The sequence below is a fragment of the Tachypleus tridentatus genome, chromosome 2, assembly GCF_004210375.1.
Source record: "Tachypleus tridentatus isolate NWPU-2018 chromosome 2, ASM421037v1, whole genome shotgun sequence".
NCBI lineage: Eukaryota > Metazoa > Arthropoda > Merostomata > Xiphosura > Limulidae > Tachypleus > Tachypleus tridentatus.
In genome coordinates, this window is record NC_134826.1 from 19,049,684 (window position 1) to 19,066,698 (window position 17,015).

Here is a 17,015-nt window from a genome sequence, read left to right on the forward strand (position 1 = left end):
GTGCATTACCGTATGATATATATATATAGTTGATTTCGTACCTATAGTAAATTAGTGTTGCTAAAGCAATTTACAACAATGAAATAACTTGCAACATAAATTGCTACAGTTGCTTTATAAACATCTTTTTCATTTGTTGCTTCTCCTTAAAAGAACAATATTTCAACTAACATGTTATGTCTTTATCAGCTAAGAATTCGAAATTTACGGATCTTTGAAAATAAACTATTTATAACAGTAAGGGTTATATTTAAAGTACAAAAAATGATAACAATTGAAAAAAACTCTAACGCCTTCAAATTTTTTCAAAATTAAAGCCTTTTTCTATATTCCCTGAAGAAAGCAGGTCCGTATTTAAAAATCGAAGAGGGTTTTATTGATTGCTTAAATTAACGAAACTTAGAGATAGTCGGGTTTTGTTGGGTGTTTTTTTTTTTGCATTTTTAGAGCATGATCAAACAAAAAAAATGAAAACTTGACATCGGAACCTTGCACGTGCGTGTTGATAAAGACTGACCGTTTGTTAAGATTAAATAATGCATCTACATATAAGATTTTGTACGCAGATCCTACTAGATTTTCAATTATATAAATATCCAGGGTAAGGAATTGTGCTAAGCCTTTTCCAAAATATCCACCCTAAAACATACATTCTGCATTCTTCCGTTAGATATAATTTTTTTTTTTGTACACAATGGATGGTTCCCAGGTGGCGCAGTAATAAGTTAACAGACTTACAGTGCTAAAATCCGGGTTTCCATTCCATACATGAACGCAACGGATAACCCAATGTGGCGTTGCCCTAAAACAAACAAACACACAGTTGACTTCATTAATTGCGTTACCAACAAAACGCATTTCCAACTCTAAAAGAATACTACATTTAATAAGAAGTTAAGGTCAAAAATTTAAACGCCCGTCTTAACTTTACCCGCCGCCTCTGCCCAGGGGGCGTTACAAAGTAATGGTCAATCCCACTTTTCGCTGGTAAAAAGAGTAGCCTAATTGTTTGACCGTGAGTAAAGTTGACTAGCTGGCTCTGGCCTATTACTTGTATAACCCTAGGATACCTTGACGCCAAATTCAATTTCCACTTTTGTCTCAGTAGATAAGAACAACAGCATATGAAGAAGTTCATTTGTGTTTAAAAATTCGCTTTTGTTCAGGTTATCGATCCACATGAATATAAGCTCTGATATCGACAGAAAATATAAAACCTAATAAAGCTCTAAATCCACCCAGTTTTTTGATTGGATGTTTACTGAGCACATTTATGTAGAGGTAACAGTTATTTAAATATGACTGGCTATAATAAAACCTCGGTTTTCATGGTTACCCGAGGAAGACAAGTTTGGAGAATGACGTTGAAGTAAGTTATAATACAGTTTTATTAAAGTAGAAATATTACTTTAGAAGTTGGTTACAGTGCGTCAAAACCTGTTGTTTGTTTCTGTTTTGACATAGTTAAAGACATTACTATGTTCCTATTCAATCTATTGTATTTTTGTGTTTCACTAGTGGTCCAGACTTCTACTCAATCTATTTTGTTTTTGTGTTTCACTAGTGGTCTGGATTTCTACTCAATCTTTTGTTTTTGTGTTTAACTAGGAGTCTAGACTTCTACTCTCAATGTATTGTGTTTATGTTTCACTTAATGTATTGTTTTTGTGTTTTACTAGAGGTCTAGACTTCTACTCAATCTATTGTTTTTTGTTTCACTAATTGTCTAAACTTCTACTCAATTTATTGTTTTTGTGTTTAACTAGGAGTCTTGACTTCTACTCTCAATCTATTGTGTTTATGTTTCACTTAATCTATTGTTTTTATGTTTCACTAATTGTCTAAACTTCTACTCAATCTATTGTTTTTGTGTTTCACTAGTGATCTAGACTTCTACTCAATCTATTGTTTTTGTGTTTCACTAGTGGTCTAGACTTCTACTCAATCTATTGTTTTTGTGTTTCACTAGTGGTCTAGACTTCTACTCAATCTATTTTGTCTAGACTTCTACTTTTTTTGTGTTTAACTATGTTTCACTAGTGGTCTAAACTTCTACTCAATCTATTGTCTAGACTAATTGTCTAGACTACTACTCAATCTATTGTGTTTATGTTTCACTTAATCTATTGTTTTTGTGTTTCCTTAGAGGTCTAGACTTCTACTGAATATATTGTTTTTATGTTTCACTAATTGTCTAAACTTCTACTCAATCTATTGTTTTCATGTTTCACTAATTGTCTAAACTTCTACTCAATCTATTGTTTTTGTGTTTCACTAGTGGTCTAGACTTCTACTCAATCTATTGTTTTTATGTTTCACTAATTGTCTAAACTTCTACTCAATCTATTGTTTTCATGTTTCACTAATTGTCTAAACTTCTACTCAATCTATTGTTTTCATGTTTCACTAGTGGTCTAGACTTCTACTCAATCTATTGTTTTTGTGTTTCACTAGTGGTCTAGACTTCTACTCAATCTATTGTTTTGTGTTTCACTAGTGGTCTAGACTTCTACTCAATCTATTGTCTAGACTTCTACTCAATCTTTTGTGTTTCACTAGTGGTCTAGACTTCTACTCAATCTATTGTTTTCATGTTTCACTAGTGGTCTAGACTTCTACTCAATCTATTGTTTTTGTGTTTCACTAGTGGTCTAGACTTCTACTCAATCTATTGTTTTTGTGTTTCACTAGTGGTCTAGACTTCTACTCAATCTATTGTTTTCATGTTTCACTAATTGTCTAAACTTCTACTCAATCTATTGTTTTTGTGTTTCACTAGTGGTCTAGACTTCAACTCAATCTATTGTTTTTGTGTTTCACTAGTGGTCTAGACTTCTACTCAATCTATTGTTTTCATGTTTCACTAATTGTCTAAACTTCTACTCAATCTATTGTTTTTGTGTTTTACTCGTGGTCTAGACTTCTACTCAATCTATTGTTTTCATGTTTCACTAATTGTCTAAACTTCTACTCAATCTATTGTTTTTGTGTTTCACTAGTGGTCTAAACTTCTACTCAATCTATTGTTTTTGTGTTTCACTAGTGGTCTAAACTTCTACTCAATCTATTGTTTTTGTGTTTCACTAGTGGTCTAGACTTCTACTCAATCTATTGTTTTCATGTTTCACTAATTGTCTAAACTTCTACTCAATCTATTGTTTTTGTGTTTCACTAGTGATCTAGACTTCTACTCAATCTATTGTTTTTGTGTTTCACTAGTGGTCTAGACTTCTACTCAATCTATTGTTTTTATGTTTCACTAGAGGTCCTTGTTCTTGTTTTTATTACATCTCCAAAACAACCTATTATTCAAAACAGTAACTAACTCGAGGACAATTTAAATCTTTCTATTTTATGATTAATTATCCAAATATCGTTCATCTTTGATACACGATTCAACTTAGGTTAATTCTCTTATTGTGTATTGCAGTTTAACTTTCATGTTGTAATGAAATTAGTTCTAGGTTTTTAAGGTTTCGTAAAATACTACATTATATATTATTTAAATACAACGTGAAAATATTTTAGAAGATTTTGAATTCGTATGAACTTTGATGCCAGAAAAATGCAACAGAAACCACGAGAAGTATTTTTTGTTTTTTATTGTTAACACGTTTATACATAAACAATACTTTTGTTTTACGAGTAGGAATACGATACAGATATAGGTTTAAAATATATTTATTGTAATACGTATTAAGTCCTAAGGATTAGTCTTAAGTCATAGACTGTAGTGCAGTACAGCCGATTAGTATCAAGTTCATCAAAGGATTATTCTTAAGCCATAAATGTAGTGTAGTCCAGCTGTTTAGTATCAAGTCCTATAGTTTAGTGTTAAGTCTTAAACTGTAGTGTAGTCCAGACGTTTGGTATCAAGTCCTATGAATTAGTGTTTAGTCATAAACTACAGCATAGTCCTGCCGTTTGGTGTTAAGTCCAAAAGATTAGTATTAAATCATAATTGTAGTGTAGTCCATATTTTTGGTATCCAGTCCAAAGGATTAGTAATAAGTTATAATCTGCAGAGTAGTCCATACGTTTGGTATAGTCCTAAGTCCATAAGATCGGTAATAGCTTCTCTCTCTGTCAGGATTTCAGGTGTATAAAATGCCTCAATATTTCATATAAGTAGCAACATTTATTATCTCACCAAATCTCGAACAATACGGGAAACGAAATGCCCAAAGTATGAATATTTTCAAAATTGAAGTAAAGTTGAACAAAATAAAACATTTAAGCAACAATAATTCATGTTTGTTAGTGAAATACAACTTTGCAGTATTCTAATACTGAAAACAACCAGGTGTGGTCAAAGTTGAAGAAACGTATTTATCAGAAACGGTTCAGCTAGCTCCTCAGTGGCTCAGAAGCAATACTGAAAACCTCTAACGCACAGCACAGGTAATGCATTGTGTAGTTTTGAGGTTATCACCAAATAATAATAAATACACTTTATTTATCCAAAGTATGATATCCAATACTACATTTATATTTAAAGTATTTATATGTACTACGTGATAAAGAAATTACGCGTAGTTGTTGGAAAGTTTGGAACTGTAAGCTACGGAACAACAACTTGCTTTGTTGTTCACTACAACAAATTAAAGTGGTAAAACAAATTGGTAAAGCAATTACCAATTGCTTAATTGGTAATTAAGAAAATTGTGTGTCAAAAAACTAAGTTATGGCAAGCTGTGTAGACATACTAAAAACCCATAAATCCTTCCCAGATAATATCAGTAGAATCTATTCATATTAGAAAACATTAGGAGTAATTCTTAATTTACTTTTGCTATTTTCGCTAAGAAATACGGTAAAAAATGAGTATTTGTTTGACAAATACACTAATACACAAATACACTAATAGTGTGGCAGCACTAAATAGTTTTAAAGAGAACAGGAGAGAGTGTTTCTTCCAAACTGCCTGATGTTTCATATATCAGACTTAGTTTGACAGGAAAAGTCTGAATTAACCTTGAATTTTTAAACAAGAACAAAACGAGAAATGTAACTACCCACTGTGATTCAAAATAATCCCTTAAATATATTGTACATGAATAGACAGTATAGGTAATAAATACTTGATTTCAAATTGTGTACATAATAAAAACCTGGAGGTTTATCGACCTTAAATGAAGGTGCACCATATATTTGTTCACAGTTTCTTGAGAACGTATTAAAAGTGGAAGGCAAAACCGCCAAACTGGTCCGCCTTCTTTTTAAAGATTTTTTAACAATTTTTTTTATAATGACTTAATTACGAATCCTTGTCACTTACACCGAGATTCAGACAACAATATTCATTGCTGAATATTTGTTGTTGTCTAAATTTAAGCTAAACTTCATTAAGTGATTCGCACTAATTTCAGAATAACAAATGTATTTTGAACAATTCTGAAAGGGAACATAGAACATTCACTTACAACACGGTCTAATAATGTGTGTTTAAAACAACGTTAATGATTTCAAACGTATTACAACAATAAATACATTCGAATATATCGTTTCTTTAATGTTCTAAATCGAACCAAAAAAATTATTTAAGTCGCATAGGAAAAGAAACATATATCTGGTGTTAATTTTAGTCAGTTATTTGCAAAAGGTCCTTGTCAGAGTTAATCTGTTTCCAACGTTCTAAATATCGAAATATTACGAAATTGAAGATGATATATAACAATCAAAAACATGACTTCTGATTAAAACTATGGCACGTGCTCAAAAGCTGTAAACATATATTCACTATGGGCGAAGGTTGCCACACAAACGCACACACATATTCACATATACAGTATTTAATCAATTTCTTGTCTTGGTATCAAATAAATATCACCTTCAAGCTTCAACTATGTCAAACTGAAGTACCCTGAGAGGTAGAGACCATTTTTAGCCCCAGAACTTTGTGGTTTACCACATTTAACATGAAACACTTTACTTTGTCTTGGCAGATTTAGATGTCATATTATCGACTTGACACCAAGTAAAAATTGGACAAAAGTTTCTTACCTGCATATATACGTTCATATCTACAAATAATAGATTTCTTTTAAAGGCACAGCCTAACAAAGATGATAGATCATTTTTAGGCTAATAATCAAAATGAGTATCATTGAACGAAAAAAAAAAGTTTATACACGTGACTTTGTGTACTGAAATGGTCCTAAGATTGCGTTTCCTACGAACAAAATTCGCAGATATCTGTACAGTTCGAAAATGAAAACAGTCGCGTAAAGTAACAAGTAGCACTCGAGATGTTATCGTTTGAAAGACTGTTGTTGTTGTTTTCTCGGTACAAAACTCGTCGATATTCAAGAATAACTTAAAAAAAAAGTCACATTTTCCCTACATAAATATGTAGCAACATATAACACAGTATAACCCGACTTCCGGACATGACTACTTCAGAAGGTTACACATTTGTATAAAGTGACACACCAATGTACAGGGTTTTCGTGACGGAATATGAGAGTTATGTTAACCCATATCCAGGTTTACATTCTACTGGAAACGAGTGATTCGACGCCACGTGATCAGTCAGGTGCCCAACGTTTTGATTTTTTTCTTTACATTTTTGGTGTTAGGAAGTCTGTTGTCTTTCTTCCACTTCATCCGGCGGTTTTGGAACCAGATTTTTATCTGTCTCTCCGACAAACATAACGAATGAGCTATTTCTATCCGTCGCCGTCTTGTAAGATACCGGTTGAAATGGAATTCTTTCTCCAGTTCCAAAATCTGGTGTCTGGTGTAGGCTGTCCTCTGCCTTTGGTTTCCAAGCCGGGAGAGAAATTTCCATTGGCTACAGCTGAAAGAAAGACGACAATAAACTTAATGACACGAGACGAACAAAGTAAAAACTTACCACGTGCTGAATACCCTTATGACTTGGGAGTCTAGAAAGAAGAGATATAAATCTAACTTAGGACTCAGAGGGATGAACGCAAAGTTATAAACGAGTTCCCTAGGGTACAATAAACAATAGTTTTACCTCCATCCGTGAACTTCAGTCGCAAAGACTGTAGAAAACCCAAGCTTTTCACGAAGCAAACCATACAGAATACTTCCTTATTAAATACCTCGAAGGACTGGCTCATTTTAAGTGGACCAGATGTGGAGAAAGGCAGGCGTTCGGGGCAGCTCAGAGCAGTGTTAAAAGTGACTTCTCTGCTGTGGTGTATTCACAGGTGAAGTCTCCAGTACAACCAGATATGTGCCTCTGTACTCTACAGACCAAAGCACGTGATAGTAAGATCATTAAAAAAAAAAAGTATTACTTCCCTACCTGTATTAACGTGGACTTTTTTCATCCAGGGGTAGATAACAGGGGGTCCTGCCGTTGATACGGCACAGTCGGGAATTGGTTCAACTGAGAGTTTCTCTCGAGGAGTATCAGTTGTCAATGCTGGCGGCGCTTGTTGAGGTAACGGCGTTCTTGGAGACTGCCTCGCTGGGCCTTGCAAGACGTGGTTCGGACCAATGGAAGGTGGAACATAGCCGGTTGGAGAGACCAAGTTCTTTGGCTTGTGAAGAGAGTTTACCGAGTTCTGCGACAGAGAACACGGCGGCGGGTAGCACTGGGGAACGCTTCCATGATTTGTGAAAGCCGTGTTATGACTGCTGTGCTCGTGGCCATAACTCACTGGCGCGTGCTGACTGTTGACGGCGCTATGACGATACGGATGACCGAAGTAATCTCCTCGGTCACTTGAAATGTAACTTGTCTCGTGGTATTCTTCGTGTGGTGGAAATTTGGGCTCCAAGTGCGGAACAGAGCTCATCAAAAACGAACTCATGGTCATTAATTTTGGAGTGAATTGGATGAAAATAGTTTTCTTTGGAGTCGTCGTTTAACTGTGCTCCGACCCCGCCTCCTTTCGTAAATTAGCATATCACGTGCCCAACAGCAACCAGTGGCGGTTTCCAACGTTGACCCAGGTACTTACGTCACGACGAGTACCTTCTATCTGCGAAACTGTACGTTTTTGATTTTGAAACTTGCAAGAGCAGCCACCAACGTAACGATTGTTGATATAAAGTTCATTCTCAAAACAGGTACGGCAGATAAAGAAGGCAATGAGAATTATCACCAGTTTCGAGGTGTAAGTTGGATGGCTTTAACGCGAAATCAGTTCCACGTGACTTGGGTAGAAACATGTAGAAAGATAAAACCAGACAGATCATTAAGATGGAATAGCAATTAGCCTTTATTAATTATCGCTGCTGATAGTTTAATGGGCTTTGCTGACCCATAAACTAATGAACACGTTCGTCGGTGTGGCCGACTTTGGTCAGGTTGACACTAGGGTTTTGTGTCTGCCGTTCGGGATTACAAACTGGACCTGTATCTTTATGATGGAAGGTAAAGTGCCTACAGTTGTCTAAAATATTGACCAAACGTACCTCTGAAAACGACTTGCTTCACGTGCTTTGTGAGAGTTTTAGAGAGAGAGACGAGCTTTCCATATCGTCGATTCGACCAATAAGATCGCTACATGCTTGTGTTTGCGCAAGGAAAGGTCGATTATCTGGGGTAGTCAATCAGAAGATGTGAAAGCTGGAGTTCTCAGACTGTATTGCCCGTCTGTTATTTGTTAACTTAGAAAACCAGTGATAATGATTGATTTGGTTCGTAAGTTTATTATGATCTAAAACGCTCTCGTTCGACAAATGTAGAGCCAAAGTGGGTTGGGTTACTATCCATTTCAGTGTTCTTGGTAATATATTATTCAAAGTGTTTAAATACAAAAAGTATTATTAGTGAAACTCCATAATTACATAATTGAGAGAACGAGACAATTGTACGTTTCACAAATACATCATTTATTCATGAGCATTGTTTTGCCAGTAAAGGCGCCTTCCGGTATGTCACTAGCGAAACGGTGGTGGGAGATAAATGATGTATTTGTGAAACGTACAATCGTCTTGTTTTTCATCAATTATGTAATTATGGAGTTTCACCAAATACTGATGGTTTCGAGTATCAATTATATTAGCCCATCTTTTTTATATTATCTCATAAAGGAAAAATAAACGTTTAGACAAAAGTCAATGTATCATACATACCATTAGCCTGTAAATTAGAGTGAGTCCATTGGCACAGTGGTATGTCTGTGCAGTTGTAACGCTAGAAACTGAGTTTCGATAGCTGTGATGGGCAAAGCACGGATAAACTAACCCATTGTGCTTAACTACAAACAAACTAGTGAACACAATTTCCAATATTTTTTATTAAATGCACAGTAGAGAAATCTTTCACATTGAATGGTTTAGGGTTACGTCTATTTCCTCGTCAGAAGCTAAGATTAGAGATTCGGTATATAATGCAATGGTTTGCCATGTATAATAATTCGTATCATGGTTTCACAATCTATATCTCATTTAGATTAATATTTGGTATATTCAACCTCAACGTTGTGAGTCCCACGAGCTGAAACCCTCAATTAGATATGCTGATCAGATAGACAAGCAGTTAGCAGCAGCGGCCGCCTACACGGCAACTTTTAAATGAACGATAGGGCTGACTTCATGTTTCATGTTGTAGACACAACTGAAAGTGGATCGAATGTATTTAGAAACACAACACAAGCTTCGATATACAATCCGGCATATTTTAAACAAATAAACATATATATTCCCAAGACGGCTGGTATGGGTATTAAAGGGCCCGGCATGGCCAAGCGTGTTAAGGCGTGCGACTCGTAATCTGAGGGTCGCGGGTTCGCATCCCCTTCGCGTCAAACATGCTCGCCCTCCCAGCCGTGGGGGCGTTATAATGTGACGGTCAATCCCACTATTCGTTGGTAAAAGAGTAGCCCAAGAGTTGGCGGTGGGTGGTGATGACTAGCTGCCATTCCCTCTAGTCTTACACTGCTAAATTAGGGACGGCTAGCACAGATAGCCCTCTAGTAGCTTTGTGCGAAATTCAAAAACAAACAATAGGTATTAAAACTTTAATTAAAATAAACTACAGAACAACGTTTCGGCCTTCAGGTTAACAAAGATAGTTTGCAGTTAAGAATACATTTTTACTTAAAGATAAACATTATTTGTAGTGTAAATAAACCGTAAAAAATAGACGAAGTGATAGACATTATAAACTTTTTGTCGGTCTTATTGCTTTGCGTTGTTTTGTTCGTTTATCTTTTTGTTTGTTTGAAATGGATGGCAGTTGGAGAAATACTTCGCTTATTGTAAAGTTGCAAGTTAAATGCTGTCAAAACTTATATATGATATAAGCAACTTTCAAGGATTGACCGGGTTCTTTAAGAGAGACTCACAAAAGGTACCACATTTGTAGCAACGCAATTTATTTATTTTGTTATTATACATTATTGAGCAGAAAAGACAAAGCATTGGTTATTTAACTTTACGAAAACGAAAATATACAGAACAGTGTGTTTTTTTAATATTTTGTATCCCAGTTACATTGTATTATTATTCAGGGCTATGTCATTGCAGGCATGCATACACTTTATTTATATACGTCGTATGTTTTACTATAGCAAAGCCACATCGGGCCATCTGCTGAGCTCACCGAGGGGAATCGAACCCCTGATATTAGTAGCTGTAAATCCAAAGACTGTCATACTGGAGGACTGTATATATCAGTCTTTCTCTGCAGTGGTGTCAAAGTCCAAATTATTTGAAATAAATATTTAAGATACAATGGTTTTACGTTTAAGTACAGTTATCAAAAAAATATATATTCAATTTTCGTAAAACATTTAATTTTTTTTATTTAAACCCTTGATTTTCAAAACAAAAATCAAACAATCTAAATTTAAGCTTCTTAGCATACCACACTATATTGTTTCTACAATATAAACAAGTTTTAACGAAATCCAACTGTTTAACAACCTACAAAGAATTAACCTTGTTGAAAGCAAGGCTGCATTAGGAACAAACAATCCAGCAACCATTGAACTTTGAGCTTGTGCCTTGTTAATTAACATTGCAAAAGGAATTGTAACTGGGAACTGAAGTCTCCTAATTTCAAAGGGGTGACCCCTGCAGGGACAGCGATAAATCTACGGATTTATTGTTTATTTGTTTTTGTTTTTTGAATTTCGCGCAAAGCTACTCGAGGGCTATCTGAGCTTGCCGTCCCTAATTTAGCAGTGTAAGACTAGAAGGAAGGCAGCTAGTCATTATCACCCACCGCCAACTCTTGGGCTACTCTTTTACCAACGAATAGTGGGATTGACCGTAACATTATAACGCCCCCACGGCTGAAAGGACGAGCATGTTTGGGGCGACGGGGATGCGAACCCGCGACCCTCAGATGAAGAGTCGCACGCCTTAACTCACCTGGCCATGCCGGGCCATCTACGGATTTACAACGCTAAAATCGGGGGTTCGATTCCCTTCGAGGGACACAGCAGATAGTCGGATGTGGCTTTCCTATAAGGTTCACACATATTCAAAGAAATAATCAGTTGATAGCATAGAAATTCTTGGAATTAAGACCATTTTGCCTTTTAAATGACCAGTTGTAATTGTTGCCTCAATAAACGTGGCAGTAAAGGCTTAAAACTAAACTTGTACCATAACATGATTTTGGCAGGTTCATATTAACCAATAATTTTATAATGTGATCTGGAATTCCTGGTGTTTCAAAATGATTAAGGAACTCAGTTGGATAATTGCGTTAACTACAACTGAAACACTGTCAACTGAATTGCAGGCAAACTTCAGTCCGGGAAACTTTTGCAACAATTAATAATTTGTCATGAACAGTGTAGTTTGGAGGTTTAGATATTGTTCTATTACACAAACATTAATAAGTTAGATATGTTTGCTAGATATTAAGGAACATACTTCCTTTACCTCTTGTGTCTCCTTAACTAATTTACCAAGTTTACAGGAAATTGTAATGTGGTTGTTTGATTGATTGGAAACTTTCTAACACTAACTTACAAAGTTTCGGAATTAAAAAAAAAAAACACTTTGTTTTTATATCATAGAAGTTATTAAAAACAAAGAAAATAAAAATAAACCACAAAATAACATGTGCATTACGCGTTAACGTTTGGAAGGGGGGAGAAAAAACACACCATGCAACCCAAAAATTTTGAAAGACAACTAAAATTACGTGTCGAACTCAAACAAAATTGTTGGTCTAACAACAATGTCGTGAGTTTTGTTGTTGAGCGATGACGTGTGTCGTTGGGTGTTACTATAAGGAAAGCGACACAAAATCAAAAACTTAAAATTCACAAAAACTAGTTTTTATGGGAATCCTAGTGGGAGCTTCACCACTTCGTGTTTGACTGATATCGTGAATACAAACACGCTAGAGTCGTTCTATAGAGTATAATGACCAATATGCTAATTAAAAGCTTTTAGTCCAAGCTCAAGGGACCCCGGGGTGGTGTCCTATTAACCATTGTGCTAGGTTGCGAATCCAAGAATCCATGGTTCGTGTTTCGCTGTCACAAAAATCGTGCTTTGCACTTTAGAGAAATGGACGTGTTCCATGATTGCAACTAACTTTTATTCTAGTTTTTAACTTCAAAACTGAGACGTTAATTAAGATGAGCGCAAATATCCAAAACAAATCTATAAATCACCTATGCAAACTTTAACTTTTTTAGCTTCGTATAATTTTAACTAAATACAGTTGATAGATACATATACATATATGAAAAACAAACAAACAGATATTGCACTAATTTTATGTATTTGAAACTCTCGTTTTCGACTAAACGAACTTGAACATATTACCTCAAAAATACTAAGGTTTGCCTTACAGTTTATAGAAAAGGTACACTGATGACGCTAAACACTCTCAAAATGACAGGTATTATAAGGGAACTTTTTTTACAAAAATATTAACGATGAAATAGAAAGGATTATATAAAAATAATCGAATACAGTACCTTGTCAGTAAATGTAATGATGCATGATCGATTTCAGTTTCGTAATTTCATAATGAAACTCAAAAAAGGCGAATTTCAAACATTAAACACGTCAACAGCAAGTCCGTGTTATACGTGATTTTTAGTGGAATATTTTTGTTGTTGTTTTCAATTAACACCTCTCAACACTAAAAACCTTTATTTTTGCAATCTTTTAATTCTTTACTAATCTGATTCAAACGAAAACCGATAGGGGGTTTTTCGTTGTAATTATTTGTCGTTAATCACAAAGCTACAGCGAGCGTTCGGTATTCGTATGACAGACGTTAGTTCCACACACACACACAAAAGAAAAATCATAAAACAAAGTTGAAAAGCACGACAGAAACCCCGTTTAATTCAAAGTTTGTGAAAACAAAAATTAAAGTATTTATTAATCCACTTTCCCCCTATTGAGAAAAGTAAAAATGTATCTTCTTTGTTAACCATAATGAAGAATTTTTTTTAAACTTACAGAAAGACAAGTCAAGCCAGGTGTTACCCCCACCCTACGGAGGCTTGGTAGATGTATTCCCAGGGGGTGAGTGTCTGAGGCACATGGTAGGCTCGACAAATAGGGCGGGGTGAATTTTTGAGACATATGGTAGGCTCGACAAATAGAACACGTAAACAAGATAGTTTAGTCAGATTTAAAAAATATAGATTATATATCACACAAAATATTTGTTTGGTCAACAGTTCATGGTCTAGTATTCCTGTTGAGTTAGGGTATAATATCAACTTTTTATATATTATTGCAGTTTGGTTTGTTTGAATTTCGCGCAAAGCTACACGGGGGCTATCTGCGGTAGCCGTCCCTAATTTAGCAGTGTAAGACTAGAGAGAAGGTAGCTAGTCATCACCATCCAGCGCCATCTCTTGTAGAACTGACCGTCGTAGTATAACGCCCCCACAGCTGAAAGGGTGAGCATGTTTGGTGCGAAGTGGATTCGAACCCGCAACCCTCAGATTACGAGTCGAACGCTTTAACCCACCTGGCCATACCGGGCAGGGTCCAACAAGTAATACGTTTCAGAGAAATGTATAGTTATATTGTACATGTGGGTTCTTTACATGCAACACGCTAATTCTCCTAATGATCTCTTTTAATATCAGAGTTAACATCAAAGTAGCAAAAATTAATTAAGTTATATGTGATTCCTGGTACATACATACACAGGTAGATACACTCAAGCATCTAAATTACAAAATTTCTCAAACGTGAATGAAAAAACACAATTTATCTCTGGGGGGGGGCGTTTTAAAAGGCTAGTTCTGAAATGGCTGTTCTTATTATTAATATATACATAAACCTAGTAAAATGAACAAATACACAACCGTATCCTATAAAATATTCAACTGTTGAATAATTTGCTTCCATTGACTGCTTTTATTTTGAGGGAAACGTTTCGGGATTTTGTTGTTGTTGTTGATACGTATGCAATTTCTGAGTGTGTGTTTTTTTCTACCTATATACTGATTGATCTCAAGAAGCTATACTAATTGTAAAACTCTATTGTATCATTAATGTTTAATACCATGTAACTGGAACAGACATAAAATAATCAGATCTTAGATGTCGCTAGTGTATTATTACGTGTATTTATTAAAGGCTATGATTGTTTCGTTTGTTTAGAACTAAACACAAAATTACACAATGGGCTATCTGTGCTCTGTCCACCACGGGTATCGAAACCCGGTTTTTAGTGTGTAAGTCCGCAGGGGAGCAAAGGCGATGATCATTTTCTTCATTATCAGTGCATGTTTTACTGAAGATCTAAAAATCAATATTCCTTTAATTAAAATCCAATGAAAATAAGATTTATAATAATTACAAATAATTCCTTGATTGTGAAGAATAATATAAGCTAGTGATACGATGGTTTTGTATTTATAAAAGTATTACAACATAAATAATAATTAGGACAAGCTCTAGCCCCTTAGTGGCACAGTTGTATGTCTGCGGATTCACAACGTTAGTTGATTATTGATTATTATCAAGCGTGAAACTACACAAAGGGCTATCTGTGCTCTGCCCACCAGGTATCGATATATTTCTCGTAGGCAAAACACAGATAGCCCACCATTGTATATCTTTGGGCACACTTACAAACAAACAAACAGAAGCGATTTGAAGCATGCTGAAGTACTTCAGGCTCTTCACGTTCCTCTATACTTAGGTACTTGTGTTTGTGTTTTCTTATAGCAAAGCCACATCGGGCTATCTGCTGAGTCTATCGAGGGGAATCGAACCCCTGATTTTAGCGTTGTAAATCCGTGGACATACTGCTGTACTAGCGGGGGGGGCAGTTAGGTGGTTAAAGGGCTGTGAAATCGTTAGCGTTTCCAATAACAGCTTATAGTGATTTTTATAAAAATGTTTTGTGTTTTATTTTTCTTAGGATTACAATAAAAGTAGAGCAACTAAGAAAATTAACAGAAAGTTTGCTGCGAAGATATTCAACTGGTGATGGTGGTTTCACATAGACATTTCTAAACATGTGTTAACTGTCCGCGTCTGTTTCCTTTCAGTAGGAAATATACATAGAATCTCGATTTGAGTTGACTAACCTACACAACTGTTCAAATACCACACTCAGAACCTAAATTAAAAATGAATTATTGAAAATATTAAAAAGTTAATGTTTGGCTCAGTTATTTCTCTTACTACTCGCATAAATCCATCTGTTGAGCATCGGGTAAAGGAGGGTATTAGTAGGGAAGATACGTTGATGGTTATAATGTATAATCGTAGGGTGGTTAGCAAACAATAATTCATCTTTTGATAATGAAGTTTAGTTCAACTGGTGGTTATCACGAAAATTCAACTGAAAGTAAGCTGATGAAGTCATCTGAAAAATCACCAATAGAAAATCGAGAAAAAAACGTTTAATTTAATACTTTTATAAAGTACGCAATCTGCGCCATTTTGGTGAATAGAGCATAGTTAATTAAATGACTTTTTCTAAATGTTTGCATGGCGTTAGGCCAGGAACCGATTTCGTCTTGGTTTGTTTTGATTTCGTGCAAAGCTACACGAGGGTTATCTGCGTTGACCGTCCCTAAGTTTAGCTGTGATAGACTGGATGTAAGACAGCTCTAGTCAACATTACCGACCGCCAACTCCTGGAATAATCCTTTATCGACGAATAGTGAGATTGACCTTCACATTATTACGCCTCCACCGCTGAAGAGAGCGTGCATGTTTGGTGTAGCATGCCAATTTCAGATTATGAGTCCGGCGTCTTAACTACCAGAACATGTCGGGTTCCGCCTACGGATCGTTTACACTAACTTACAGGAAGTTAGACCAAACTTGAGCGGGTGTTTAATCCGAGTATGTTATTTGACCCGCTTTGACATAACGTAACGTACATCAGCTGCGAGTTAAAACGAAAACGAAACAACAGAAGCAACGTGGTATTTATAGTACAAAATTGGTGTGGTGTTTCACGTGCACCACACAAACCTCTCTAGAACCGAATTTGTAATCACATTCCCAAACAAATTCGAATCTACAGGGTAGATGTAGAACACTAGGGGGCGTTACTTGTCCAGTGTAGTTGAGTTCTATCTTCATCCCTTTCCACTTAATTATCATAATCATAATCAGGAACCTTAATTATGAATAATTCAATTGACACTTATTTTTGTATGAGGCTCTTGTCTCACAGTCTGAGGGTCGCTGATTCGAATCCCAGTCACACCAAACATGCTCACCCTTACAGCTATGGGGTCGTTATAAGCGACGAACAATCACACTATTCGTTAGTAAAAAGAGTGGCCGAAGAGTTAACGGTGGGTGATGTTGACTGGTTGCCTTCCCTTTGCTCTAGACCCGGCCTAACCAGCTGGATAAGGCACTCGACTCGTAATCTGAAGGTCGCAGGTTCAAATCCCTGTCACACCAAACATACTCTCACTTTCAGCCGTGGGAGCGTCATAATGTGACGGTCAATCCCACTATTCGTTGGTAAAAGAGTAGCCCAAGAGTTGGCGGTAGATGGTGATGACTAGCTGTTTTCCCTCTTGTCTTACACTACTAAATTAGGTACGGCTAGCGCAGATAGCCCTCGTGTAGCTTCGCACGAAATAAAAAAAATAACAGCAAACGTTTCGCATAAG

General features: G+C 35.8%; 2 protein-coding genes across 2 annotated transcripts in view; both read right to left on the reverse strand.

Annotated features, from left to right (window-relative positions):
• Window positions 1-17,015, reverse strand: part of LOC143239032 (uncharacterized) — a 171,915-nt gene that overhangs the window by 131,733 nt on the left and 23,167 nt on the right. The gene's annotated exons all lie outside the window — the stretch shown is intronic.
• On the reverse strand, window positions 3,595-8,255 carry LOC143239015 (homeobox protein Hox-B4a-like). The gene is given in 3 exon segments (XM_076479746.1): window positions 3,595-6,764; window positions 6,767-6,799; window positions 7,277-8,255. Coding segments are annotated over 3 exon segments (783 nt in total). The 5' UTR covers window positions 7,794-8,255; the 3' UTR covers window positions 3,595-6,531.